Genomic DNA, 25059 nt, shown 5'->3' on the forward strand with positions numbered 1-25059 from the left:
TTTGAACCCGCAGAGCGTTCCCAACGGTGGTTATCAGATTGTGTTATCTGCGATAACACAAGTTTTGTTTTGCTCCTTCGTGCACAGGCCTCTGCAATCATATTGAATTCATCTCTATTCCCTTGTTGTTGTTGTTTATATTTTTGAGGTTAGCACCGGGATGTTTGGTGGTCTGTGAGAGGAAGTGGAGGCAGCTGGCAGCTGACAAAGAGGTGGCAGCGAGGGACGGAAATGGCATCTGGAGTGAGACCCAATCTCAGAGGTAAGGACCAGCAAAGAACCTAAGGTGTCACTCATTCTGTGCAGAGCTTCCACCTGTTGGGATTTTGCCCCAGTGACAGAGGCTTCTGCTGCAACAGGTTGGAGTAACTGGAACACTTTTTGGGAATAATATTGGCAGCCTCCCCTCTTCCTGCAAGGCCCCACTGCCTTTAAGAGCTGAATAGCAGTGAACTTTCTAAAAATACAGCTCTCCCTCCCCCAGAAGATGATGACACCAGCCTACCTCGCCAGATTGTTGTGAGGTATCGCTGATACCTTGCAATGTGCTTTGAGGATGAGGAAAGGGTTTCTGCTACATTGTCAGTTATTGGCAATCACTTGCAAAGGTGTACGGTTGTATTTTTTAGTACATATCAATTTATTACATGCCTTAATGTATACAGTAATTAGAACCTCTGTGGCTGTGGTTTTCTGAGCTTAGCTTACCAACGTTATGGCTCTTCCGTTCCTCAAGGGGGCAGGAAGGGGCAAGAAAACAAGTGATTCTAAGTGAAAAGACGAACATCAACCCATCATATCCAATCAGTTTCTCAGCCAAGGCAAGACATATATATCCCTCCCTTTGCCATAATAAATCAAGCTGTGTGCTGAATTGAGGTTCTGATCCTTCGGCCCTCAGGCCTTTGATAACAACGACCTCATGTCTGGACTACTGTAAAAGGAGCACACTTGATTTGTCCCCAGCTGGCCATCCATCATGAAGCCTTGCTGCATCTCTCTTCACACCGCCAGAGATTTCTGAAAGTTTTATTCCTGTTACGGAGCAGGAGGCCCCTGTTTTCATAGGAGAAATGTTGGAGGGTATACATTCCAGTCAGACGGGTGGCATCATATTATTACAGTCGTACCCAGTGGCGGAGCTGCATGCGCCAGCACCGGGATGTGGGTCACATCCCAGGGGGTGTGGCATGCCGCCTGTGGGGGGCGTGGCATGCGTTGGGAGGGTGCGCAGCAAGCGGCGCATGTCCTGGGGGTGGGGGTGGGGGCAGGGATGGACCGCTCCCCCTGCCCCCACCTTCGTCCGCCAGTGGTCGTACCTCGGAAGTTGAACCAAATCCGTTCCAGAAGTCTTTTCAACTTCCAAAACGTTCGAAAACCAAAGCACAGCTTCTGATTAGCTGCAGGAACCTCCTGCAGCCATTCGGAAGCCGTGGAAGCCCCGCCGGATGTTCGGCTTCCAAAAATAGTTTGCAAACCGGAACAGTCATTTCCAGGTTTGAAGAGTTCGGGAGTCAAAACGTTTGAGAACTAAGCTGTTCGACTTCCAAGGTACAACTGTATTGTTGTTGTTTATTAAACTACAGTTCCTAGGATTCTGAGGGAAAGGGTCGTGTTTTTAATGTATGGTGTGTACACACCTCACCTTAGTTTTTCAAATCAGATGGAAGCTGGTTTGAGGGGGAAAGTATCAAACAGGAGTATTTGTCAAGAAACTACAGGACAGAGAGGGATTGTGGCTAGCGTCATGTGTTCTCAGCTTCACATACTAGCGGTGGGTGAGCCCTGTAGCCAGAGCAAGTGGTAATCTGTACCCAGACTGAGAGGAAGCCTTCTTGAGTGTGATCCAAGACTCTTAAGAAGAACTGCGGGGGGTGGGTGGGTTAGTTTTGTTTTTCTGTGTGCCTTCCCCTCAGCTGCAAAAGAAGATCATACTGCATTAGCATTTAAGAGATCTGAGGAAAATATGGCAATTATCCATAGGATACAGTTGCTGACTCCCATCTGTTAGGAGGTCTGACTCAAAAACCCTTGCTACTGAAAGGAAAGTACAGTAGTACCTCGAGTTAAGAACTTAATTCGTTCTGGAGGTCCGTTCTTAACCTGAAACTGTTCTTAACCTGAAGCACCACTTTAGCTAATGGGGGCCTGCTGCTGCCGCCGCACCGCCAAAGCACGATTTCTGTTCTCATCCTGAAGCAAAGTTCTTAACCTGAGGTACTATTTCTGGGTTAGCGGAGTCTGTAACCTGAAGCGTATGTAACCTGAAGTGTAGGTAACCTGAGGTACCACTGTAGAGGTGATTTTTCTTTGAGGCTCCACTAAGATACAATACTACACACAGCCATGTGAAGCCATAATCTCTTCCCCACAGGAAATGGAGGGAACAAATGGTGGCCAAGAGGTATAGTGCCTTCAGGACAGGATTTTGGGGCAGAGTCCTGGGCCCGAAATGCAGCAGAGTTGGCTTACCACATTTTGAAGTAAGTCCGGTCTAGAATCTAAAATTATCTAACTGCACTACTGGCCACAAAGAAAATAACTTTTCTAGCGGTTTCTGAGAGTGCCTCTGGACTGTCGGTATACTGTTCAAGCACATTGGAAATTTAAGTTTACGCAGTGAAAGTGCTCTGTCACCCTAGCATAACATTTCTCTCTCTGTTCAATTAATTCTTTATTAAGTTTCACCAATTTTTAACAAATTAACACCAAATGTAATACTTCCCACCGTTCTTCCATTGTGTTTTTGTTCCTACCCATTCCTGCTGCATTATAGGTTAGGAGAGTGATGGGGGAATGCACATAAAAGTGTGATACAGTGGTACCTTGGGTTACATACGCTTCAGGTTACATACGCTTCAGGTTACAGACTCCGCTAACCCAGAAATAGTGCTTCAGGTTAAGAACTTTGCTTCAGGATGAGAACAGAAATTGTGCTTCGGCAGCACGGCAGCAGCAGGAGGCCCCATTAACTAAAGTGGTGCTTCAGGTTAAGAACAGTTTCAGGTTAAGTACGGACCTCCGGAACGAATTAAGTACTTAACCCAAGGTACCACTGTATAAACAAGTGTTTAATGGGAAGACTTGTAAATACCACTCTGTCCCACAGCAAATCAGGATGAGTGCTCTTTGCCATAGAACTGCCTTGCAGACAGACCCAATCTTCCAAAGGTTGTAGTCTGGCCTCCATGTAAGCTTTGTGCAAACAAATCAGGACAAATGCTTCATATAAACAGGATGTCTTGAGGAGCCCTGAAGTTTAGTGGCAGGGCTGGAAGAGACACTCAGGTGCCTTGCCCCAGTCTCTCAAGCATCAAATCATCCTCTCCATGGGACTGTGGGTTTGCAAGGCTGAATTTCTAAATTAAGAGGGGAATCCAACTGCCACGGAAGCCTCCAGTCTGTAACTCGGGGGGGTGTGTGTATGTGTGGGACTGGATGTGCTTAGGATTGCCAAGGTATAACTCGGAGATTTGTGTTGTACGTCTGCCTTTCCCAGTGTGGTTGGAGACAAGCACCCATTCATTCTTCCTCCCATTGCTCCCCACCCGCTATAGCAAGCAGGACTCTGGTTATGTAGCTAGGCAAGAGGCCACACAAGAAGACTAGGGGAGGAATAATGGGCAGGTGAATGGCAGGAGAAGCAGTGGCTGTCTTGTCTCCCATTGCAACGGTGAATTTAAAAGCACAGCACATAACTCTGAGCTGCAGCCTGGCAACCGTAGTTGTGATTACTCGGTGGTGAGAGAATCACTTGGCGACATGTTCAAGAAAATATTCTTCTGGGTGGGAAACGTTCTAGGTTTCTGGGCAAAATCCTTCCAGTGCAGGAATGGCTAACCCAGTGTATCTCAAACTTGGGTCCCAGCTGTTGTAGGACCACAGCTCCCATCATCCCCTGACCACTGGTCCTGCTAGCTAGAGATGATTTCAGTGGCAGTCAACATCAGCTGGAGACCCAAGTTTGAGAAATAATAATAATAATAATTTATAATAATTTATTATTTATACCCCGCCCATCTGGCTGGGCTTTCCCAGCCACTCTGGGCGGCTTCAAAAATATATATATATTAAAATACTGTGATACATCAAACATTAAAAGCTTCCCTAAACAGGGCTGCCTTCAGATGTCTTCTAAAAGTCTGGTAGTTGTTGTTCTCTTTGACATCTGGTGGGAGGGCATTCCACAGGGCGGGTGCCACTACCAAGAAGGCCCTCTGCCTGGTTCCCTGTAACTTGGCTTCTCGCAGTGAGGGAACCGCCAGAAGGCCCTCGGTGCTGGACCTCAGTGTCCGGGTAGAACGATGGGGGTGGAGACGCTCCTTCAGATATATAAACACTGGAACCTGTGGGCCTCCAGATATTTGTTGAACTATAACTCCAACCAGCCACAGGCAGCATGGCCAATGATCAGAACTGCATGATGGGAATTGTAATCCTTCAATATCTGGAAGGCCACAGGTCCTCCACACCTGCCCCAGTGGCTCCTCTCTTCAACCCTTGGTGGTTTCCCACCAAGAATGCACCCAGGGGCATTGCTACTTAGAGGGCTCAGTACATAGGCCCATGACACAGACTTGCAGAAAATTTGCATATGCTGGTTTATATGTAGAGATGCAAATTTGGATCTCTGGGGAAGCTAAGATGGTAGGTGGCTGGGTTCTCAGTGGCACTGTGCTTTTTTTTTTTTAAGTGTTATATGTGGAAAGATCTGGGACACAGTGTAAAAGACCTGGGGCTGTCTCCTGAATGCACCTGTAGCTTGTTTCCATAACTTGTAATCCGCCTTCACCACTGGTCTCCGGAACACTGGAACAGCAGAATGGTATGTGAGTGACATCACTATGGCATCTCTTCTAAAACTTAGCTCAGTGAGTCTTTCAGCTGCCCATGGATCCTGGGCAGTCCTCCATCTGTACCAGCTGAGGGCACTGCTTACAGAAACCTAGCACTGAAAGCAGACTTCAGGCTAAGGAGAGCCTAGATGCTTTCGCACCTGAAGCAAAACTTCAAAATGATAGCTATTCCCTCCTGATTTCTTTTCTTAATGACAGGGAGACAGGTTGGAGGCAGAAAAGCACCCCTCCCTGAGACCTACTTCTGCAAAGTCTTATGCCTCATCCAGCGACTCTGCCCTGGTACAGCAACAGGTGTGTGGTACGAGCCCACAGACTTTGATCCCCTTCCAGCAGAATAGTTAATAATTTTTATTGGAATGTCGGATGCTGCCTTCTGCTGAGCCAGGCTGTTGGTCCATCAAGCTCAGCATTTACACTTGGCTCTTCGGGATTTCAGACGGTGAGCCTTTTCCAGCTCTGCCTGAACCTGGGACCTTCTGTGTGCAGAGCAAATGCTGTTCCACTGAGCTATGGCCTTTCCCGACCAGAGGATGACACCTATTGCCCTCCAGACCCTATCAGAAGGCTTGTTTCCATATGATTGTTGTTGCAAACCTCTGTTTCGAGAGACAATGGAGTGCACCTCGGGGGTGAAGTCAAACCACTGCATTAGCAGCACTGAAATGACCTCCCTTTGGCATAAGCCTGGGCAGTGTATATGGAGTAATAATAATAAATTATTTTTTATACCCTGCCCATCTGGCTGGGTGTCCCCAGCCACTCTGGGCGGCTCCCAACAGAATATTAAAAACACGATAAAACACCAGGCATTAAAAGCTTCCCTAAACAGGGCTGCCTTCAGATGTCTTCTAAAAGTCAGATAGTTGTTTATTTCCTTGACATCTGGTGGGAGGGTGTTCCACAGGCTGCCACCACCGAGAAGACCTTCTGCCTGGTTTCTTGTAACCTCACTTCTCGCAGTGAGGGAACCGCCAGAAGGCCTTCGGAGCTGGACCTCAGTGTCTGGGCTGAATGATGGGGGTGGAGACGCTCCTTCAGGTATACTGGGCTGAGGTTGTTTAGGGCTTTAAAGGTCAGCACCAGCGCTTTGAATTGTGCTCGGAAATGTACTGGGAGCCAATGTAGGTCTTTCAGGACCGGTGTTATATGGCTGCCCAGACAGCAAGACCTCCCTCTTGGCCTCACTGATGTGGCCCAAAGGAAAGCAGAGAAATATGTTAAGCACCGGCGGGACTGCAGGAGTTGCTGGAAGGAGGCATGCAAGGGACTCCGCTCCATATTTGTGTAGGGTTTACTCCTTAATCTTTTCTTCTCCCAAAGATATTCTGCAAAGCAGTGGAGGTTTAGGATCAGATGGGCTACCTTCCCAGGTTGAAGAGCCCCATCTGCCCCTGACTTCTTTCTACGGCATGTGCAGAAATATTCTTCTTGACCCTGGGACCCACTGTTGGTCTTGTCTGCTCATTCGGAGCCTGTCTTCACATGCAGGCGAAGTCCCTAACTTACCAAGGGCTTGAGACCCAATTGGTTACACTCACCTGGTTTAGCCAGCTAGTTGAAGCCATTCCCAGGGTGTGGCTGTTGTCTCATGCTGACAGCTTCTAGGAGCCACAGGTGAGAGTTGAGTGCAGGGTGGGGACAAAAGGTGGACAAACTACCCCAGAAGCAACACATTGTGTCCCTCACCCGAGGTACTACCCCGTCCCTAACACCCCAGTATGATTACAATCCTGTTCAAAATAGGCACACCCTAATTTCATTTGCTTCTTGAAATTTTGCTGGGGTTTATACATATCTATGGTGCAACCGTATGGGACGCGGGTGGCGCTGTGGGTTAAAGCCTCAGCGCCTAGGACTTGCCGATCGAAAGGTCGGCAGTTCGAATCCCCGCGGCGGGGTGCGTTCCCTTCGCTCGGTCCCAGCGCCTGCCAACCTAGCAGTTCGAAAGCACCCCCGGGTGCAAGTAGATAAATAGGGACCACTTAATAGCAGGAAGGTAAACGGTGTTCCGTGTGCTGCGCTGGCTCGCCAGATGCAGCTTGTCATGCTGGCCACATGACCCGGAAGTGTCTGCGGACAGCGCTGGCTCCCGGCCTCTAGAGTGAGATGAGCGCACAACCCTAGAGTCCGTCAAGACTGGCCCGTACAGGCAGGGGTACCTTTATCTTTACCTTTTATGGTGCAACCACATTTGGAATACAGTTCTGTTCATCCCCCCTCACTCGTGGAAGAGTCAGGAACTTGCTCCCAAGAGGAGGCAGTGATGGCCACCAACTTGGATGGCTTTAAAAAAGGATTAGATGCATTCATGGCAGAGAGGGCTCTCAGTTAGTTCTAGCTGTGATGGCTGTGCTCTGCCTCCACAGCCAGAGGCCATCTGCTAAAGGTAAAGGGACCCCTGACCATTAGGTCCAGTTGTGGCTGACTCTGGGGTTGCAGCACTCATCTCGCTTTACTGGCCGAGGGAGCTGGCATACAGCTTCCAGGTCATGTGGAACCAGAGCAGCACACGGAAATGCTGTTTACCTTCCCGCCAGAGCGGTACCTATTTATCTACTTGCAGTTTGACGTGCTTTTGAACTGCTAGGTTGGCAGGAGCAGGGACCAAGCAATGGGAGCTCACCCCGTTACAGGGATTTGAACCGCCAACCTTTTGACTGGCAATAATAATAATAATAATAATAATCCACTCTGGGCAGCTTCCAAAAAAAAATATAAAATACTGTAATACTTGTTTAGTCATTTAGTCGTGTCCGACTCTTTGTGACCCCATGGACCAGAGCACGCCAGGCACTCCTGTCTTCCACTGCCTCCCGCAGTTTGGTCAAACTCATGCTGGTACCTTCGAGAACACTGTCCAACCATCTCGTCCTCTGTTGTCCCCTTCTCCTTGTGCCCTCCATCTTTCCCAACATCAGGGTCTTTTCCAGGGAGTCTTCTCTTCTCATGAGATGGCCAAAGCATTGGAGCCTCAGCTTCATGATCTGTCCTTCCAGTGAGCACTCAGGGCTGATTTCCTTAAGAATGGATAGGTTTGATCTTCTTGCAGTCCATGGGACTCTCAAGAGTCTCCTCCAGCACCATAATTCAAAAGCATCAATTCTTTGGCGATCAGCCTTCTTTATGGTCGAGCTCTCACTTCCATACATCACTACTGGGAAAACCATAGCTTTTACTATACAGACCTTTGCTGACAAGGTGATGTCTCTGCAACACATCAAACATTAAAAGCTTCCCTAAACAGGGCTGCCTTCAGATGTCTTCTAAAAGCCTGGTAGTTGTTGTTCTCTTTGACATCTGGTGGGAGGGCGTTCCACAGGGCGGGTGCCACCACCGAGAAGGCCCTCTGCCTGGTTCCCTGTAACTTGGCTTCTCGCAGTGAGGGAACCACCAGAAGGCCCTCGGAGCTGGACCTCAGTGTCCGGGTAGAATGATGGGGATGGAGACGCTCCTAGGGCAAGCCCTAGGCTCTGTGGTTTAACCCACAGCGCCACCTTTTTTGCTACTGACTACCAATTTCAAGAAAACACAGGAGGGGAGGGGGCTCTTGTGCTTGGTTGGCCAGTGTGAGAACAGGATGCTGGACTAGGTGGGCCTTTGGCAAGGCTCTTTTCATGGTCTTACGTTGGTGAGGTCACCCGTTAAAGACCCAAGTCTGCCTTTCATCTCCTGGTGCTGGTTTCTCCTTGCTAGGATGACAGCATACACTTACAAAAAATGATGCGTCAATGTTGGATGGGTGTGTCTGCAGGCATGGACGGCGATGACAAACTGCATGCCTGTTGGCCTCTCAAATGATTTCACATGGCCCTTTGTTTATCTAGGTGCAGCTGCCAGAAAGAAAAAACAAAACAAAAAAGCATTGCCATAATTACACCTTTTGGAAAGCCAGAGCTCCAAACACCTGCCAATCCTGTCCCGCCTGCTTTGGGTGCACCCAGTTCTGCCTGAGATCCTTGGAGGATGTTTCACACAGCCGGGGCTGAGAAGTAGCTGCGCTGTATTTTGGTTGTGCTACGCCCTTGCCTGGTGTCAGAATCAGATAGGGATGGGGGGACCGAAAGCAGTGGCTCTGAAATGTGACGCTCTGCTCAGGAAGTTCAGCTGACACAGAAAGAGAGAGAGAGGGAGAGAGAGAAACAGGCCAACGTCTGAGAGAGGTCGGTGCTTTATCTGCACATGAGGCATGCGTAAGTTTTCTGTCAAGAGAAGACACTGAGCTGGGAGCTGCACCATGGGCTGAGATCCTCTGCCTGCCCTGTCAAGAGGTTTTGTGTGTGTGTTTTTACGTCCATCATGAATGTGCAAAGGCAGTTGACATCTGCAGCCATCCGGACGGAGGCACAGAGATATGAGGGCGTTAAAGTGCAGCTCAACAAACTTTTCCGGCTGGTGGAGCTGGTCGGGGACCCACATCTGAAGAGCAACATCAAGACTTCCCTGAGCATCGTGCGAGGTACGGGGGCTGGGCCTTTCAAAGGGAGCGATGGAGGGACTGTCTGGGCAGGCTAGAAGCATTTTTCTCTCGGACCACTCATTTAAAAACACTTTCTTTTGGAGTGAACTCTTCTCCCCCTCCCTCCGCACTTCTCCTGGGGCCCATTAATGGGTCAATCTTTTAAATTGCTTTAACTCTCTCAATTTGCATATACCACAAAGCCTCAAAGTCTCTGAAAGTCTTGAAGGAAGGGAGTGGTAACCCAAAAGAGTCAAATTGACTCTTGAAATGAAAGGGCTCTAAAACATCCAGATAGAAATGTCTTGTAGGTAAAGTTGCAAGTGTTGTTTACTGCCTCCTGCTCCTCTGCCTTTAACAGCAGCATACATGACCAACATCAGCAGGTGACAGTGCTTATCTATTCATGACACAAAGCTTCACCAAGCTGATGCTAAAGGCACAAGAGCTGGTTGTTCCCATCACCTCACCCCCCCACTGGCAACCTGGTTACCTTGCCAGGTGTACCTTGCCATCATCACAAACTAGTCTGGGTTAGGGGGGCAAGCTTCTAATCTGACTGAACTTTTAGTTCAGGATTGTGGCATCATTTTCAGCCTGAGAATTACCTTCCCTCGTGGGCCATCTTCTGGGGGAATTCCAGCTGCACAAGAGCTGGACTTTTCTATGCCCATAGACACATCTATTCAAGAAGCATCCTCACAGCTCAAGAAGACAATCTGGCAAGGCACAGAGATGGGCTGATGAAGGAGGTGGCCTGCGGATATAGGGGTGGGGGGTTGCCTTTGGAGATTGTCAAAGGCTGTACAGCAAGGCTTGGAAGGTCACTTTCAGACCACAGACTGGAAATTCCCTAACCCCACTTTAGTTGACTAATCATACGGGTGAATTGAATATATATTACTTATAATAAGGCCTCTTCCTAGAATGTCTGCTGCTTCTTTTTCACAGAGGCTTCCATCACAAAATAAAAATAAAAATGGGGAGGGGGCACATGAGAGGTACAATATATCCAAAAGCTAAGCATGAGCACTATTAAACCCCACTGAAATCAATAGGGCTCAAGCATGCGAAACGTCATCAGGATCATGCTGCAAATCTGCACCCGTATGAAAAGCATGTAGGCACTATTGTAGCTAATTGATGAGTAACAAGTACATCTACTCAATGGATCAGCAACCTGCCAATGAGTGCCACAGCACTGGGCTAACTGTTAAGCACAGGTGTTTAATTTGTTAATGCTTTCGAAAGCGTCAATTTAAAGGAAATTAGTCTGCTCGTATTTAAATTTTTGACTGCCTTGCGCTGGTCATTTTTCCATCTTCGTTACACCAGCGCTGCTGTGATGCTACATTTGCACAGCAGCAGCCTGACAAATGTTTAGGATAAGACTGGAGCAGAAATTATATATGTAATGAGGAAACAATGGCCACCTGCAGGGACCTCCATCAGCTATTAGGATTATATGCTCACAAGTGACTCGGTTTGCTATGGCTACGGCTCCAAAGTGCTTCCATCTGGGGGCTTTTCTACTAAAATAAAACAAGACAACTGAACAACAATGAATAAACCATGCTTAAAATATATAAAAGCATTATTTTTTTAAGAAGTGTGTTTTAAGCAGACTTTCTTAACTCTTGTCCAGAGGAAGTCCTTTTTGGGCCAAAATGCATTGGGCATTAATAAAAAGCCTCGCTCCCTTTTTTTCTTTTTGTCGTTTCCGAATTTCATTTAGTAGGGTCAGTCTGCTTTATGGTTCCTGTTGTTTCATCAGTGTGGCTTGCTATAGCTGTCAGTCTTCAGCATTCGACTGAAGGATATTTAGAAACTAAGAGAGCCGAGTGAGGAATGGACAGGGCCGTCCTACCCATAGGTGCTAGGGGTGCGGGGCACCCGGGCGCCGGGCTCTCAGGGGCACCAGGCCAAGAGTACAGGACCCGAGAGCTGAGTCTGGGGAAGAGCCCGTCCGTTGGTTGGAGTGCCGCAGCGGGCTCTTCTGCTGCCACGAGTTTGGGGGCAACCGAGCCAGTGAGACGCTGAAGCGGCCGGCCAGCTCCGCTCTTCTGGGCGCCGGGGGGGGCACCGGGTGGATCTTTGCACCCTGGCACCGTATATGCTTAAGACAGCCCTGGAAATGGATGTGTTCCGTCTCTAGTGCATGTGTGTGTCAATGCACACACACATGAATGTGTAAGGCTCTGTGGCAAACACTGGCATTTTGCATCCTTCATGTGCTGAGGTGTTGTCTGCATGGTTGATATTATGGTTGATATTATTATATTTATTAGAACGTTTTTATAGTGCCTTTCACATCAGGTCTTGTGAGGTATATAATAACTTTAAAAAATGTATAACTTAATATATTAAAATGCACTAGGAACATAGGAAACTGCCTTATGCTGAATCAGCCTATTGGTCTATCTAACCTGGCATTGTTTGCCCTGACTGGCAGCAGCTGTCCAGGATTTTCAGGCAAGGGACCCTCCCAGCTGTACTCGGAGATGCTAGTGAGTGAATCTGGGACTTTCTGCTGTGGCTCTTCCCTTTACAATACAAGTGAAATGCCGATAATAAACCTTAGCAATAAGATTGCAAGGCAGTGTTTTGCTTTTCCAGCATATCTATATCAAATCACCTTCTTGGCTTTTAATGGAATGGAGGAAAGGTGGCAGCCCAGTCGTAGTGTGTACTGCAGGGGCGGGCAGATGTTGGGCTTGCCAGACCTACTTTTTTAAAATTAGAATTCCAAGATGAGCTCAAGAGAGGCAGGTGCAAAAGACGTAGAGCAGGTGTGGGCAGACTTTGGCCCTCCCTTGCTGAGCTCCATCTCCCAGCAGCCTCAGCAAGTCCGTGCTTGATGTTATAACTAAAAGAACAGGGTGCCTCGGAGCACATTCTGAGCCTGGAAATGTATTTTCACTGCCACAGCTGAACAGAGCTCGCCATCTTTTCTCAAGAAGTGAAGCTGCCCCGAGCTACTTCAGCAAGTGTGGAAGTTCCCACCTGGCCAGCTTTCTTTAACTCGGCAGCCTGATTTGTTGCTTGTCGATCTACTGCAAACCACGCAGAAATCTACCAGTAGACTCCAAGATACCTTCTCCTCAAGCCCCTTCAACAGCATTGCAAAAGTTAAACAGAAAACCCCACAAATTCCATATTTAGCTTCCCACATAAACATCTGATTCCCAGGCATGTATTTGCAGCAACTTAGAGGCAGCTAAGATTCTCACACACGTGACAATAGGCAGGCAATATTCCGTACTGGAAAGGCAAGGTTGTGCGAAGCCACAGTTGTCCCCAGTGCTGCTAAAATATATCTGAGCTACATGTATTGGAAGAAACTGCTTCATGCAGTCTAAGCTTTCTGGATAGTAGATCTCATGCAAGGAGGTATGTGGTTATGCATGTAGGTTTTGCAATTTCCTGCACATTTTCTCCTGACTGCAGAAATTCAAAGCAGAAACACACAGAGTCACATTCAGAAGGCTGGGTAGGAGAATGCGATGAAGATTTTTTTTTTAGCCTCCTCCCATTTACTGATATCCTGTCTTTACACCCATGTGAACCATGTAGTTTCAGGCAAGGGACTGACAACTTATGGGGGAAGTTGTCTCTTGACCATTTGCCATGCTGACTGGGGCTGATGGAGCACAAAAGCGTCTGGGGGAATCAGGTTACCCATCTCTGATCTAGGCACTGTGGTTGGGAGGGAGAGAAAGAGACGCAGGGGATGTGCACGAACAGCAGTAATCAAATTTGCTGAAACGATATTTTGATGAGAGGTTTAGTGCCTTGCACACGAAGCAGGTAGTTGCTGCTGTTACCAGCAGTGTTACCACTGTGAGAATAGGATGCTGGACTGGATGGACCATGGCCTGATCCAGTAGGCTCTTAGGTTCTTATGAACTTCAGGAACTGAGGTCCTGCAAGAAACTGGTCTAGCAGCTCAGCTCTTGCCAAGCTTCTTTAGCTTCTTTGATGAGCTGAGAACATTGTTTAGGGAGAAGGAACGAAGGGAGGGAGGGAGGCAGGCGCATGTGTGATAGCTCATGAAGGGAAATGGAAGGGGATAGGTGGTGAAATTCCAAGATAGAAGTGATTCTAGGTAGTTTATCTCACAAGATGTAACAGTAGCCAGAACGGCAATTGTAATTCCAAATGGCCATTGTATTTCTGCACTTGGTATTTACAGTGGTACCTCGGGTTAAGTACTTAATTTGTTCCGGAGGTCCTTTCTTAACCTGAAACTGTTCTTAACCTGAAGCACCGCTTTAGCTAATGGGGCCTCCTGCTGCTGCCGCGCCGCCGGAGCACGATTTCTGTTCTCAACCTAAAGCAAAGTTCTTAACCTGAAGCACTATTTCTGGGTTAGCTGAGTCTGTAACCAGAAGCGTATGTAACCTGAAGCGTATGTAACCCGAGGTACCACTGTATAGGGTTTCGGCAATAAAGCATGCCAGATTCAGATGGGAGGAGGGAGCAAGATTCTTAGCAAAGTTTGCTTCGCGCTACATGCAGAAATTAAACTTCTAACGAAGCACCGTAGCTGAAGAGCCTTTGTTGCGCCTTGTCTTTCTTTAATCCCTCATAGTAATACCCAGGTTCAAAAATTGTCCCCTATTTTTGAAGCAAAGGGTTGGTGGCGGCTTTGGCATCTGCACTTGGAACACAGGCCTTTATCGTGGTTACCATAATAGTCACTTTGTGTGGCAATGGTGAACTGGCCATATACATAAATGCTCTCAAACAGGCTCTATTCTGCTCTGGTGCATCATTCTTGGGCCCTTGGTGGATCAATATTTGTGTTTAAGAATCTGCAATGTGATAAAGATATATTATATTGCTTATTAATTTTTTAAAAATCCAGGGCACCATCTTGTACTGAAGCACATTACAACGGAATTAATAAACAGCTGTAATAGACAAGAAGCCGTAAAAATAACGAAACACAGGTCTGCAATTGTGTGTGTGTGTGTGTGTGTGTGTGTGTGTGTGTGGAATATTGATGCCCCAAATGCCTTCTGAATGAAAACAGTATTTCCTTGCTGTTGGAAGACTAGCATTGAGGGGAAAGAATGTACTTACCCAACCCCAACATTGCGGGGGGAGCTCCAAATCCCTGGTGCCACTGTAAAGGAGGCCCTGTACTATATAAAATCCCTCTCCAAAGTGTAAAAGTTGTTTCTGATTCCGCCTTAAGTGTGTGTAGCAGGGTGTCTCATGTGAATTATGGAGCGTCCATAGACAAGTCTGTGCTCCTTTAATATACACACGTGGAAATACCGGCTTATCAGCAGTTCCTAAAAGTGACGTTCCAAGTAAACTGGGCTGACTCACATAAGGGAAGGTCACCATGTGGGTATCTCAGAAGCAGGGAAAGTCTCTGCTGGGCCTTTTAGGCCTGTTCATGTGCAAGCACCATTTATGTGAATGGGTAACCTTGTGAGCCAGGATGGTGTAGTGGTTAGATTCCAACCACAGGGTGTCTTTAAGGGTGTTGGACAAGGACGGAGGAGACTTGGTTTCACATGCTCTCTCAGCCATGAAGCCAGAGAGGGAGGAGAAATGGACTCAGAATAGATAAGCCCTATGGAATTCAGTGGGGCTTACCCCATGGCAAGTGGGTTTAGGATGGCCGCCTTAATGTAATAAATAAACCAAACAGCACCTGTAGATCGGCAGTAAAATGCAGCTGCCTCAGTAATCAGCCTGGCTGGGCTGGGTGGCAGCCCCAGGGTATTGACTTGTGTTTTGTTTTGGAAGGTCTGGTCTGAAGAGCACAGCATAGGGTGGCCATACATCCGGATTTTCCCAGACATGTCCTCATAGCTGTCAACTTTTCCCTTGAGAGGAATCCTATTCGGAATAAGGGAATTTCCCTTTAAAGAAAAGGGAAACGTTGACAGCTATGCATGTCCTCTTTTTCAAAGCTAAAATCACCGTTCAGGGTGGATTTTTAAAATGTTGCAAAATGCCCTGGGTTTTATTTTTTATTGTTTGTACACCATTCGGCCTCGTGGTGGTGAGGCCTTGTGCAGCCTAGGCCTTGTGTAATAACCAGGCCACTAGGCCTGGTTCGGCCTTTCCAGGGCCGCTCAGCCTCGCATCACCTGGAGACGCAGCGTCTCGTGAGCAGGAGGCCAAAGACAGCAAAGGTAATGAAGGGACAGGATACCCAAATCCTGTCTGTGAAATCACCCCAGGCTTCAATAATCACACCAGGCCTCAAAACTGTCCAAAATTCCCTTTCTCTCTCCTAAAATCCACAGCTACAGCTTTTCTGCTTTTCTCACAAGATGCTGTGGCAAAAGGCAAAATGTTACTTTTAAAGGCTAATGAATAGGCTCTGTTCATAGCAGGCCTGAGAAATGAATCTTTTTTTTTTTTAAAAAAAAGCTTTTTATTAAAATTTCAAAAATTATATAAAGACATAACAAAACAAAAATACAAAAATACAAAAATAGAAACAGACAAGAATAAAAAAAAAAACAAGTATACTTTCTATCCCTTATTTTCTTGTAACTTACTTCCCCGACTTCCTCATACCTCCCCTTTCTGTATTCCAGTTTCTAATTTATTGATTCAGCAAATCCTTTCCCTAAATTTCATTTAATTTTTTACCTTTCTTTTCTTTTTACTTATCCGTTACGGCTGGAAACCACATAAATTCTAAACCAACGTCATACTAACATTCATTAATTTTGCAATGTTTCTTAAGATAGTCCTTAAATTTCTTCCAATCTTCCTCCGCTGTCTCTCTCCCCTGGTCTGAGAAATGAATCTTATCTCATTCTAGTTGCAACTTCTTGGACATGCTTGGACATGCTGAACCACTCTCACTCCCCTTTCCTGGGAAGGTTGCCAAGAGTCCCAACAGTCCCAAGACAGCTTTCTGTTCATGCTCAGAGGAACTCATGGGGCAGGACTCTGGAAGAAGGAGGAGAAAGGGGGAGGGAACTAGAAAGGGGTATATATGCTTGTGCACATGACTGTCAACTTCGTGCATGCTTTTGTGAACTATCACACTTGCTCCTTCTACCAGTTCATGGATGGTAGAAATAAAAAGCCTTTTCTCCAAAACTATTCCTTGAGTGTCTGTTGACTCCCACTTCCCTTTGCCAGGCACAATATTTTTCCCACCCGAGGGCAAAGCCTCATAAGGCTACAGTAAGGCCCAGCTAGAAAGGTGTCCTCTTTTTTGCTCTTCAGAATATGGCAACCCTAGCATCAAGCTCAGCCTCTGCTGGCAGGGGCGTATGTCAACTTGTTAATTCATTAATTGTAGAAAATGATTTCATTTCCTCAACACGCACGCGCAACGTCCCGCCACCAAGTGTTTTAGGGTGCTTCCCGTACCAGCAGAGATCTATGTGAAAAATCTATCAGGGCGAGGGGGAATTTGATGGGAGGAATGGGAGGGAAAATAATTTAGATAGAGATAGGAGAAGGTGGATGATTTCAAACCCATGATAAGCAAACCCATGATAATTCAGCCTTGTATTTTCCTCCCGATCGCAAGGCCTGCGTGTGACTTGCCTCATGAGGGCAGCACTAGGCTGTGAGGGAACAGGGAAGGCATGAATCAGCCAAGGCCTTATTGTGCAAGACTTATTGCACAGCAGCCGTTGTCTAAAAGCACAAGGGAGAATTAAAAGGTGTTTAATGCACACATTAGCAGTTTAAAACTCAGCAAGGCCATTCCCTCTGCACCCGTGTGTTTCAAGTCATATTTGCATACACACCAGAAAGGGGGCAGGGATGTCTTCACCTAATGCATATTTCCTGTTTGGTTTCCCCCCACATCTGCAACACCCCTGAACTCATTTTCACAAAGCTGTTGTCTGAGCATGCGCAGCAGCTGTCTCAAACGTACATACCTGAGCTTATATTCCAAAGGGAATGTGGATTGCACATTTTCAAATCGGGTGGAAGCTGGTTTGAAGGGCAATGCATCAAACAGCAGCGTTTCTCAAGAAGTTGCAGGATTGATAGGGATGATGGCTCGCATCAGTGTGCACTGGTGTTTACCAGTGTTAAGACATCACGGGAGCCAGAGCAAATTGTAATGTGTGTTCCATAGTTCTAGTTACAGGTAGGTAGCCATGTTTGTCTGCCGAAGCTGAAACAAAATAAAAAAGTTCCTTCCAGTAGCACCTTAGAGACCATCTAAGTTTGTCATTGGTATGAGCTTTCGTGTGCATGCAAGTGTGCATGCAAGTGTGGTCTCTAAGGTGCTACTGGAAGGAACTTTTTTATTTTGTAATGTGTTCACAGCCTTGGACAACTGTTGGTGGGGACTGCTTCTACGCTGACAGACCTTAGAAAGCAAAGGCTAGACTTTTTAATGGCCTCTGGACTCACACACACTTTCTGATGTTGCTGCCAACATCATGTGCAAGTTGAGAATTGCACCCAGCAGATGCTACAACAGCGCAGGCTCCCCAGCCCTGGTATGAAACTTCTGGGATAGCTCAGTTGGTACAGCAGGACTCTTAATCTCAGGGTTGTGAGTTTGAGCCTCACTTTGGGCAAAAGAGTCCTGCATTGTAAGGGGTTGGAATGGATGACCTTCAGGGTCCCTTCCAACTCTACAGTTCTATGATTCTATGAGGCGCCATCCAACCGTCTTAGAGACTCCACATTTCGGTAGGGTTTACTCCTTAGCCTTTTCTTCTCCCAAATATGTCCTTCAAGGCAAGAGGTATGGATTGTTCCTTGGGATTTTCTCCCAAAGCTTTTCTCAAGAGTGAGTATGGCCGCAAGGCAGTGGGCGTTTAAGATCAGCGCTCATTTCCCCTAGATGGGCTACCTTCCCAGGATGACGAGCCCCTTCTGCTCTCTTTGACAATACTTGAGATGAAGAAATCATACCATCCACTTGGCTTCAGTAGGGGGTCTTCGGAACGGAACGGGGGAGGCAAAAGCAGGATACCCTAGTGTGCGTGCTCACCCCTTGCAATGTTTGTGCGCACCAGAGCCTGAAACAGCAAGTGAAAAGCGCTTGCCTCTCTTGTCACTTCCCATCTTGGTGGGGACTTGGAGACATCGGCTGATCCTCAGCAGCTTGAAATGGATCTATTGAGCAGTAGCAGCAGGCAGCTGGCTGCCTAAAAGGAACGCCCCTTCCTAAAGGGAGCAGCGGGGGGAACCCCCTTTGCCTTGATATCCAGTCCGTTGGGGTTAGCTTCACAATGGGGATGAACAGCCCTGACAGCAGAGAGCTCCCTCCTGCTGTTGGCAGCAGCAAGGCTCTCTTCTGTGTACTCCCCAGGCAAGTGCCACAGGCAGAAGAATAGTTTCTCCTAGCAGATGGATGCTAATATACCCAGAGACACGTGGCAACGTAAATCCATAGATGGGAAGACCACCTTAGATCTGCAGAACTGGTGCTTTTGCAAGTGCTACACAAGGTCTGTTCTGCACTTGTACGGAACCGATCTTTCAGTGTGGCAACACCCTGGAACTCCCTGCCTATTGATATGAGGCAGTATATTGTTTCTGACACCATTGGCTTCCTTGGGAGGAAGCATGGGATAGCAATTTCATAAATAAATGCATGTTTTTGTTTAGGCAACCCTACTGTAATATGTACAACTGACCTGCATTTTAATAGGTAATTTTTTTCTTCTTTTTGAACATGTAAATTTTTAACTACTGGTTTTATTCGTATTTGAATTGTTATTTTTTAATGTCAACTTGTTTTTAATTTCTGACTTTTATAGATAATGGTAACGTGTGTTTTATGTAAGGTGTTCAGACGTTTTGACAATGAAGTGGTATGCAGATTTTACTGAGTAAGATAAATATTCACAAAATATTTCCCACTGTGTGATGGCCTATTGCGTAGTATATGGAAGATGGAAATGGATCCTTCGCAAAAAGAAAAAACGTGAATGAGCGCAGGTATCTAGTAAACAAGGAATATATTTTTAAAGGAACCTGGAAATCATATTCAAAAACATTTTCAAAGATTTCACTTAGATAAATTCATACCATCTATTTGAAGCCCTATGGTGCCATGGCTTTCCCCCCAAAATTATGGGAGCTGCAGTTTGGTGCGGGTGGTAAGGTAAAGGGACCCCTGACCTTTAGGTCTAGTCGTGGACGACTCTGGGGTTGTGGCTCTCATCTCACTTCACTGGCCGAGGGAGCCGGTGTACAGATTCCGGGTCATGTGGCCAGCAGGACTAAGCCGCTTCTAGCGAACCATAGCAGTGCACGGAAACACCATTTACCTTCCCGCCAGAGCGGTACCTTTTTATCTACTTGCACTTTGACGTGCTTTCAAACTGCTAGGTTGGCAGGAGCAGGGACCGAGAAACGGGAGCTCACCCTGTCGTGGGGATTCGAACCACCAACCTTCTGATCAGCAAGCCCTAGGCTCTGTGGTTTAGACACCTATTCCCCTCATGGAGCTACAATTCCCAGAGTTCTCTGGGAAGAGGGATTGATTGTTAAACCACTCTGAAAAATGTAGCTCTTTGAGGCGAAAAGGGTCTTCTGACAGCACTCAGCACACAACAATTTAAAGTGGTAAGATGTGAATGTGACCTTAAAAAAAATCATACCCTCCAATATTCCACCGATGAAAATAGGGATGTCTTATTCTGTTGTTGTTGTTGTTGTTGTATTTCTATCCTGCCCATCTGACTGGGCTGTGCTAGCCACTCTGGGCAGCTTCCAACATAAATGAAAATATAGTAAAACATTAAACATTAAAAACTTCCCCATACAGGGCTGCCTTCAGATATCTTCTAAAGGTTGTACTGTATAGTTACTTATAACCTTGCCTCGGGGATTGCATAACTCCATACCCTCCAATGAAAATAGGAACGTCCTACCATACCCTCCAACTTTTCTCTGATGAAAATAGGGATGTTGTAAGGAAAAGCAGAACATTCCCGGATCAAATCAGAAACCGGGACAGCTTCTCTAAATCCGGGACTGTCCCTGGAAAATAGGGACACTTGGAAGGTCTGAAATATTAAAACTGCTCCATTGTATTAATTCAAGAAAACAGTTGCATTGCTTGTGGCTCATCTGCTCATTATTAACACAGTTGAATTTGGCTTTGGCTAGCAGCTACTCATAGAGTTGCATATACAAGAACTGGTCTACCCCTGAGTTAGCCTGCTGCGTTGGCATGAACATGCTTTGCTGAGAGCACACAAGTATAGCTGGAAGTCAGCAGGGATTTCTGTGTAGGTGAAAGCACCCGTGAAAACCACTGGCTTCTTTCTGGATTCTGCAAGTAGGGTTGCCAGCTGACCAGAAGGAAAACTGGAATGGCCTGCTCTTGTGTCTGGATATACAGGATTAGCAAGTGATAATATTTATTTACTTCCATGCCTGTTAAAAGCTTCCCCTGCTGATTCCTGCCTGAGCTACAGAGGTTCAAAAAGTGGGCAACCCTATCTGCCAGATAGGCAGATTATAGGCTATGCTGGAGTTGATATGAGACCTAAAATGACTCCCCTAAAATGTGTGTGTGTGTATGTTTGTTTTTTGTTTTTTACATCCCTACTGCAGAAATGTGATTTTGACATTTTTCCAGTACTTTTCAGTCTTGGAGGTTGGAGAGCCTGCATGTAGATTCTTACATTATTTCTAAAAAACAATTCTATACCTGCTGTTCAATTCAGTATTTGAACGCCGTTAGTTTGATGTTGAGCATGTGCAGTTGTAATGTGTTTAATATGAAATTCATTGGTGCTATAACGTTTTCTAGGCTGGCGACAGTCACAAGATGCAAAGCCTATCATTTGTTTGATTTAGCTATTTTTAATGTAGACGTTCGTGTACTACAGTAAAACGAGTTCTGCTTTTTTTTTTTAAGCCCACCTCAAACTGTACAGGAACTTTTACTTTGTTAATTATAGTAATGGAACTTGATATTTGACTTTGCTTAAAAGCAACTGATGCAGTCTTTTAAAAAAGACAAGGGTTGTGCAAATATGTGTACACTGTTAAATCAAAATTCATAAGTGTTAATTGGAATATTTCAACTTTATTTGATTCAAGAAGGGATATTGGCCCTCCTGTCAGAGCCGCCCTTTTTGTGCGAGTGTGTGTGTGTGTGTGTGTGGAGGGAACACAATATCCATTTTTGTGTGTTTTTTAAAAGAATAATACTGAGATCTTGCACAAATGTTATTTTTCCAGACTAAGGTTTGCACAAGAGTGATAAAGAAGTCTTGTACAAAGTGCCTCTATTAAAAACCGGAGCAAAATAAAGCCTCGTGCATGTGCCACAATTGATCGCCAAGTTAGTCTCCCAAATGCACTGTGTGGAGATTTGGAGCTACAGCTCCTCCTACCTAACCTGGTGGTTGTTGTAATTCAGATGTGCCTTTGCCATGCAACAGTTGGTGGAAATGGACACAATTATATTGTGTGGACCGCCTGAAGCAAAATGGCTTAGGTGAGGAGCAGATGGAGGCAGGGCTGTGGCATTAGAAATATATTAGATCACCCCCTGCCCCTTGGAAATGCCACCCCCTGTCTATATTACAGCCTCATAGCCACAGCTGGCTGTTTACCTATAGCAGGGATGTAGAACTTGTGACTCTCCAGATGTTGAACTACAATTCCCATCATCCCTGAGTATTGCGCCATGCTGGCTGAGGCTGCTGGGAGTTGCAGCCAGAATTCAACAACACTGAGAGGGTCACAAATTCCTCATCGCCAGCGGCAGAGCTGCCATTTGACATTGTTCTTAAGACAAAGGTCCTGTGCTTTCAACAGCTGCTGAACCAGAAGTCTGCTGTGATGCAGCGATGGAGAAAGCTTCCCTTGTTGAACTTCTTCTGCCAGTTATGTAGCCATTACAGACTCAGAGCCGCAGCTGGATATGTTGATATTGCAGATTTCCTGTGGTCCGTATGGTAGGCAGTTAAATGTTCTGATGGTGTGCTGTGCATTATCAGACGTAATTCAGGTCCAGAACCCAAGTAAAACCTGCTCAGACGCCTAACTCCTTGTCCTGTCCTTTATCTGAAGTGGCAGGTTGTAGTTTGGAAAACATGGACCAGAAATGTGGATCTGGACTCTAGTTTGCCGATAGCTCCTGTTTCTGCAGAAATCTGCTCGAGGGACAATTTCTAGAAGACCCTAGCAAAGGCAGCTGGAAATCCAGGGACGAGCTCTGACACCCAAGACTCTATTGCACTACAGCTTGATATTAAAGTGGATGTTGTGCACAGCTAGCTAAGGGAAAGGTAGGCTTGCTAACTGACTAGGACCATTCCAGCCTGACATGCCTTTGACATTGACTTGAAATTGGTTTTTCACAGCATGGATATCAGCACTATCGCCTGCTAAGATCTGCACATCACATTGCTGTTAAAGGCAATAGCTATAGGGTTGCACATTCTGGTGTGGGGAACAAACCTCACTTCACATATGCACTTGTAGAGGCTGATCTGGTGGTGAAGGATCAGGAAAGAGATATTGGAGTACTTGTGGTGGACAGCTCGATGAAAATGTCGACCCGGTGTGTGGCAGCTGTGAGAAAGGTGAATTCCATGTTATCGATCATTAGGAAAGGGATTGAAAACAACAAGAACCACCTGCCAATATCATAGTGCCAATGTAAAATTTATGGTGAGACAACACTTGGAATACACTGTACAGTTTTGGCTGTTGTATCTTCAAAAAGATTGTAGAGCTGGAAAAGGTTCAGAGACAGGCAACCCAAATGGTCACAGTACTAAACCAACTCTCCTATCAGGAATGATTACAACATTTGGGGCTTTGGTGAGTAAAGGGGCTGGGGGTGCGATAAAGATGCATAAAGAATTTTGCATGATGCAAAGGAAGTTTTTCTCCATCTCCCATCATACTAGAACTGAAACCATCCAATGAAGCTGAACGTTGGAAGAGTCAGGACCGACAAAAGAAAGAACTTCTTCAGACAGCACATGGCCCCTCCCTGGTTCTTGGCTTTCTTGCAGGCATTACCTGCAACTTGTCATTGATGCAATAATGGTGCATTAAAAAGGTAAAGGGACCCCTGACCATTAGGTCCAGTCCTGACCGACTCTGGAATTGTGGCGCTCATCTTGCTTTATTGGCCGTGGGAGCTGGCGTACAGCTTCCGGGTCATGTGGGCAGCATGACTAAGCCGCTTCTGGCGAACCAGGGCAGCGCACGGAAACACCGTTTCCCTTCCCGCCGGAGTGGTACCTATTTATCTACTTGCACTTTGACGTGCTTTCGAACTGCTATGTTGGCAGGAGCAGGGACCGAGCAATGGGAGCTCACCCTGTTGCGGGGATTCGAACCCCCGACCTTCTGATCGGCAAGTCCTAGGCTCTGTGGTTTAACCCACAGCACCACCCACGTCCCTTTTAATGGTGCATTAGTGGTGGATTTATACTGGGCCGCACACATCATTCCCCTTTATCAGCTGTTCTGTGATACTTCCCTAATGTTACCATCTTGCTGCCGTCTGGAGAGATATTCTTACACTGTCGCACCACAAAAGCAGGAACAAAAAACAAAAAATCCCAGGAACATTTGTGATGTGAAAAGTTGCAGGATTTTGGCCAGAAGCTACAGGGCATGCACATACCGCAAGCAAAGCAGCATGACTGCCTCAAAGCTTTTGCAGGCACGAATTGAACTGAAAATGCAAATTGCATGTAACCAGCCTGATAACACCATGAGTGCAAGTCGTGATGAATGCTTAATAAAAAGGATGCCTGCAGGGGACCACATACTTAAAACTGTGGAATTTGTATCGGCCATCAGCTTGGATGGCTTTAAAAGGGAGTCAAACAGATTCAGAGAAAAAAAAGGCTATAAATGACTATCTGTCACAAACCCCTAACAGGTGCTTCACCTCCTTCATGGTATTAAGGTTGCCAACTTTTTACTTTTCACCCTGCTCCTGTGCCTTTAATAGCAGCCTGGTGTGTATAAATTTAAGCAAGTGAAGCTTTTCCTTACATGGGGATAAAGAGCTGGGGAAAGCTTCTTCCCCTACTTAATTTCTGATTACCATTCTTTTTTCATTTTTAAAGTCAGAGGAGTAAGGCTAGTTTAAAAAAAAAGCTGGCAAACTTCCATTGCAATGGCTTACTTTGATTTAACTTTTCAGCACCATTCCAGGAATTCCTGCCTTGCTTGTTTAACATAAGCAAGCATACCTATTTTTCTCTGTCAAATCCTTAAGCACATGATTGTACTTCTATGTAAAAATAGCAGGAAGTGGCTTGCTAGGCCATTATGTAGATATGGGTTAAGGGAGAAGGGCATCATGAGGCCTCAGTTTTTCAGGTTGCAACCCACAGCTGCTGAGCACTGTGGTTTTCCTGCCAGACGCAGCTTCCTGCATCATGCACTACTGATTTGACAAGCTATCTTTTTTTCTCTTCCACCCTCAAATGTCTAAATGTGGGGTTCTCTGTGTAGAAAAAAACCCAGGTGGTCGTTCTTCATTGATTCTAGACTAGAATATTGTGTGTATGCAGCCTCTGGGAAACAACTTGAGATGCCCATCAAACACATGCCCCTCTGAAGCACTGGCGGCCAAGCTTTGGTCCTCCAAATGTTGCTCATCCCTGACCACTGGACACACCGGCTGGGGCTCATGGGAGTTGGAGTCCATTGGCATCTGGAGGGCCACAGTTTCTCCCCTCCTGCTCTAAAGGAGAACCAGGTTGAATCGGATCAAGTCATTGCTCTCAAGAAATGACTTCCATTCACTCAGCCGAACTTCCCTCTTCCCCTGGCCGCCCTATA

General features: G+C 46.3%; 1 protein-coding gene across 2 annotated transcripts in view; it reads left to right on the forward strand.

Annotated features, from left to right (window-relative positions):
• The first annotated feature begins 8713 nt into the window (after nucleotides 1-8713).
• Nucleotides 8714-25059, forward strand: part of AGAP2 (ArfGAP with GTPase domain, ankyrin repeat and PH domain 2) — a 118472-nt gene continuing 102126 nt past the window's right edge. The window contains exon 1 of one of the 2 annotated variants that reach the window (XM_053372862.1): nucleotides 8714-9315. In XM_053372862.1, the coding sequence (XP_053228837.1) occupies nucleotides 9156-9315 (160 nt within the window). In that variant the 5' untranslated portion in view covers nucleotides 8714-9155. The remainder of the gene's footprint in view (nucleotides 9316-25059) is intronic. The other variant, XM_053372878.1, reaches the window with a different exon arrangement.

This window comes from Podarcis raffonei, chromosome 2, assembly GCF_027172205.1.
Source record: "Podarcis raffonei isolate rPodRaf1 chromosome 2, rPodRaf1.pri, whole genome shotgun sequence".
In the NCBI taxonomy this organism is placed as follows: domain Eukaryota; kingdom Metazoa; phylum Chordata; class Lepidosauria; order Squamata; family Lacertidae; genus Podarcis; species Podarcis raffonei.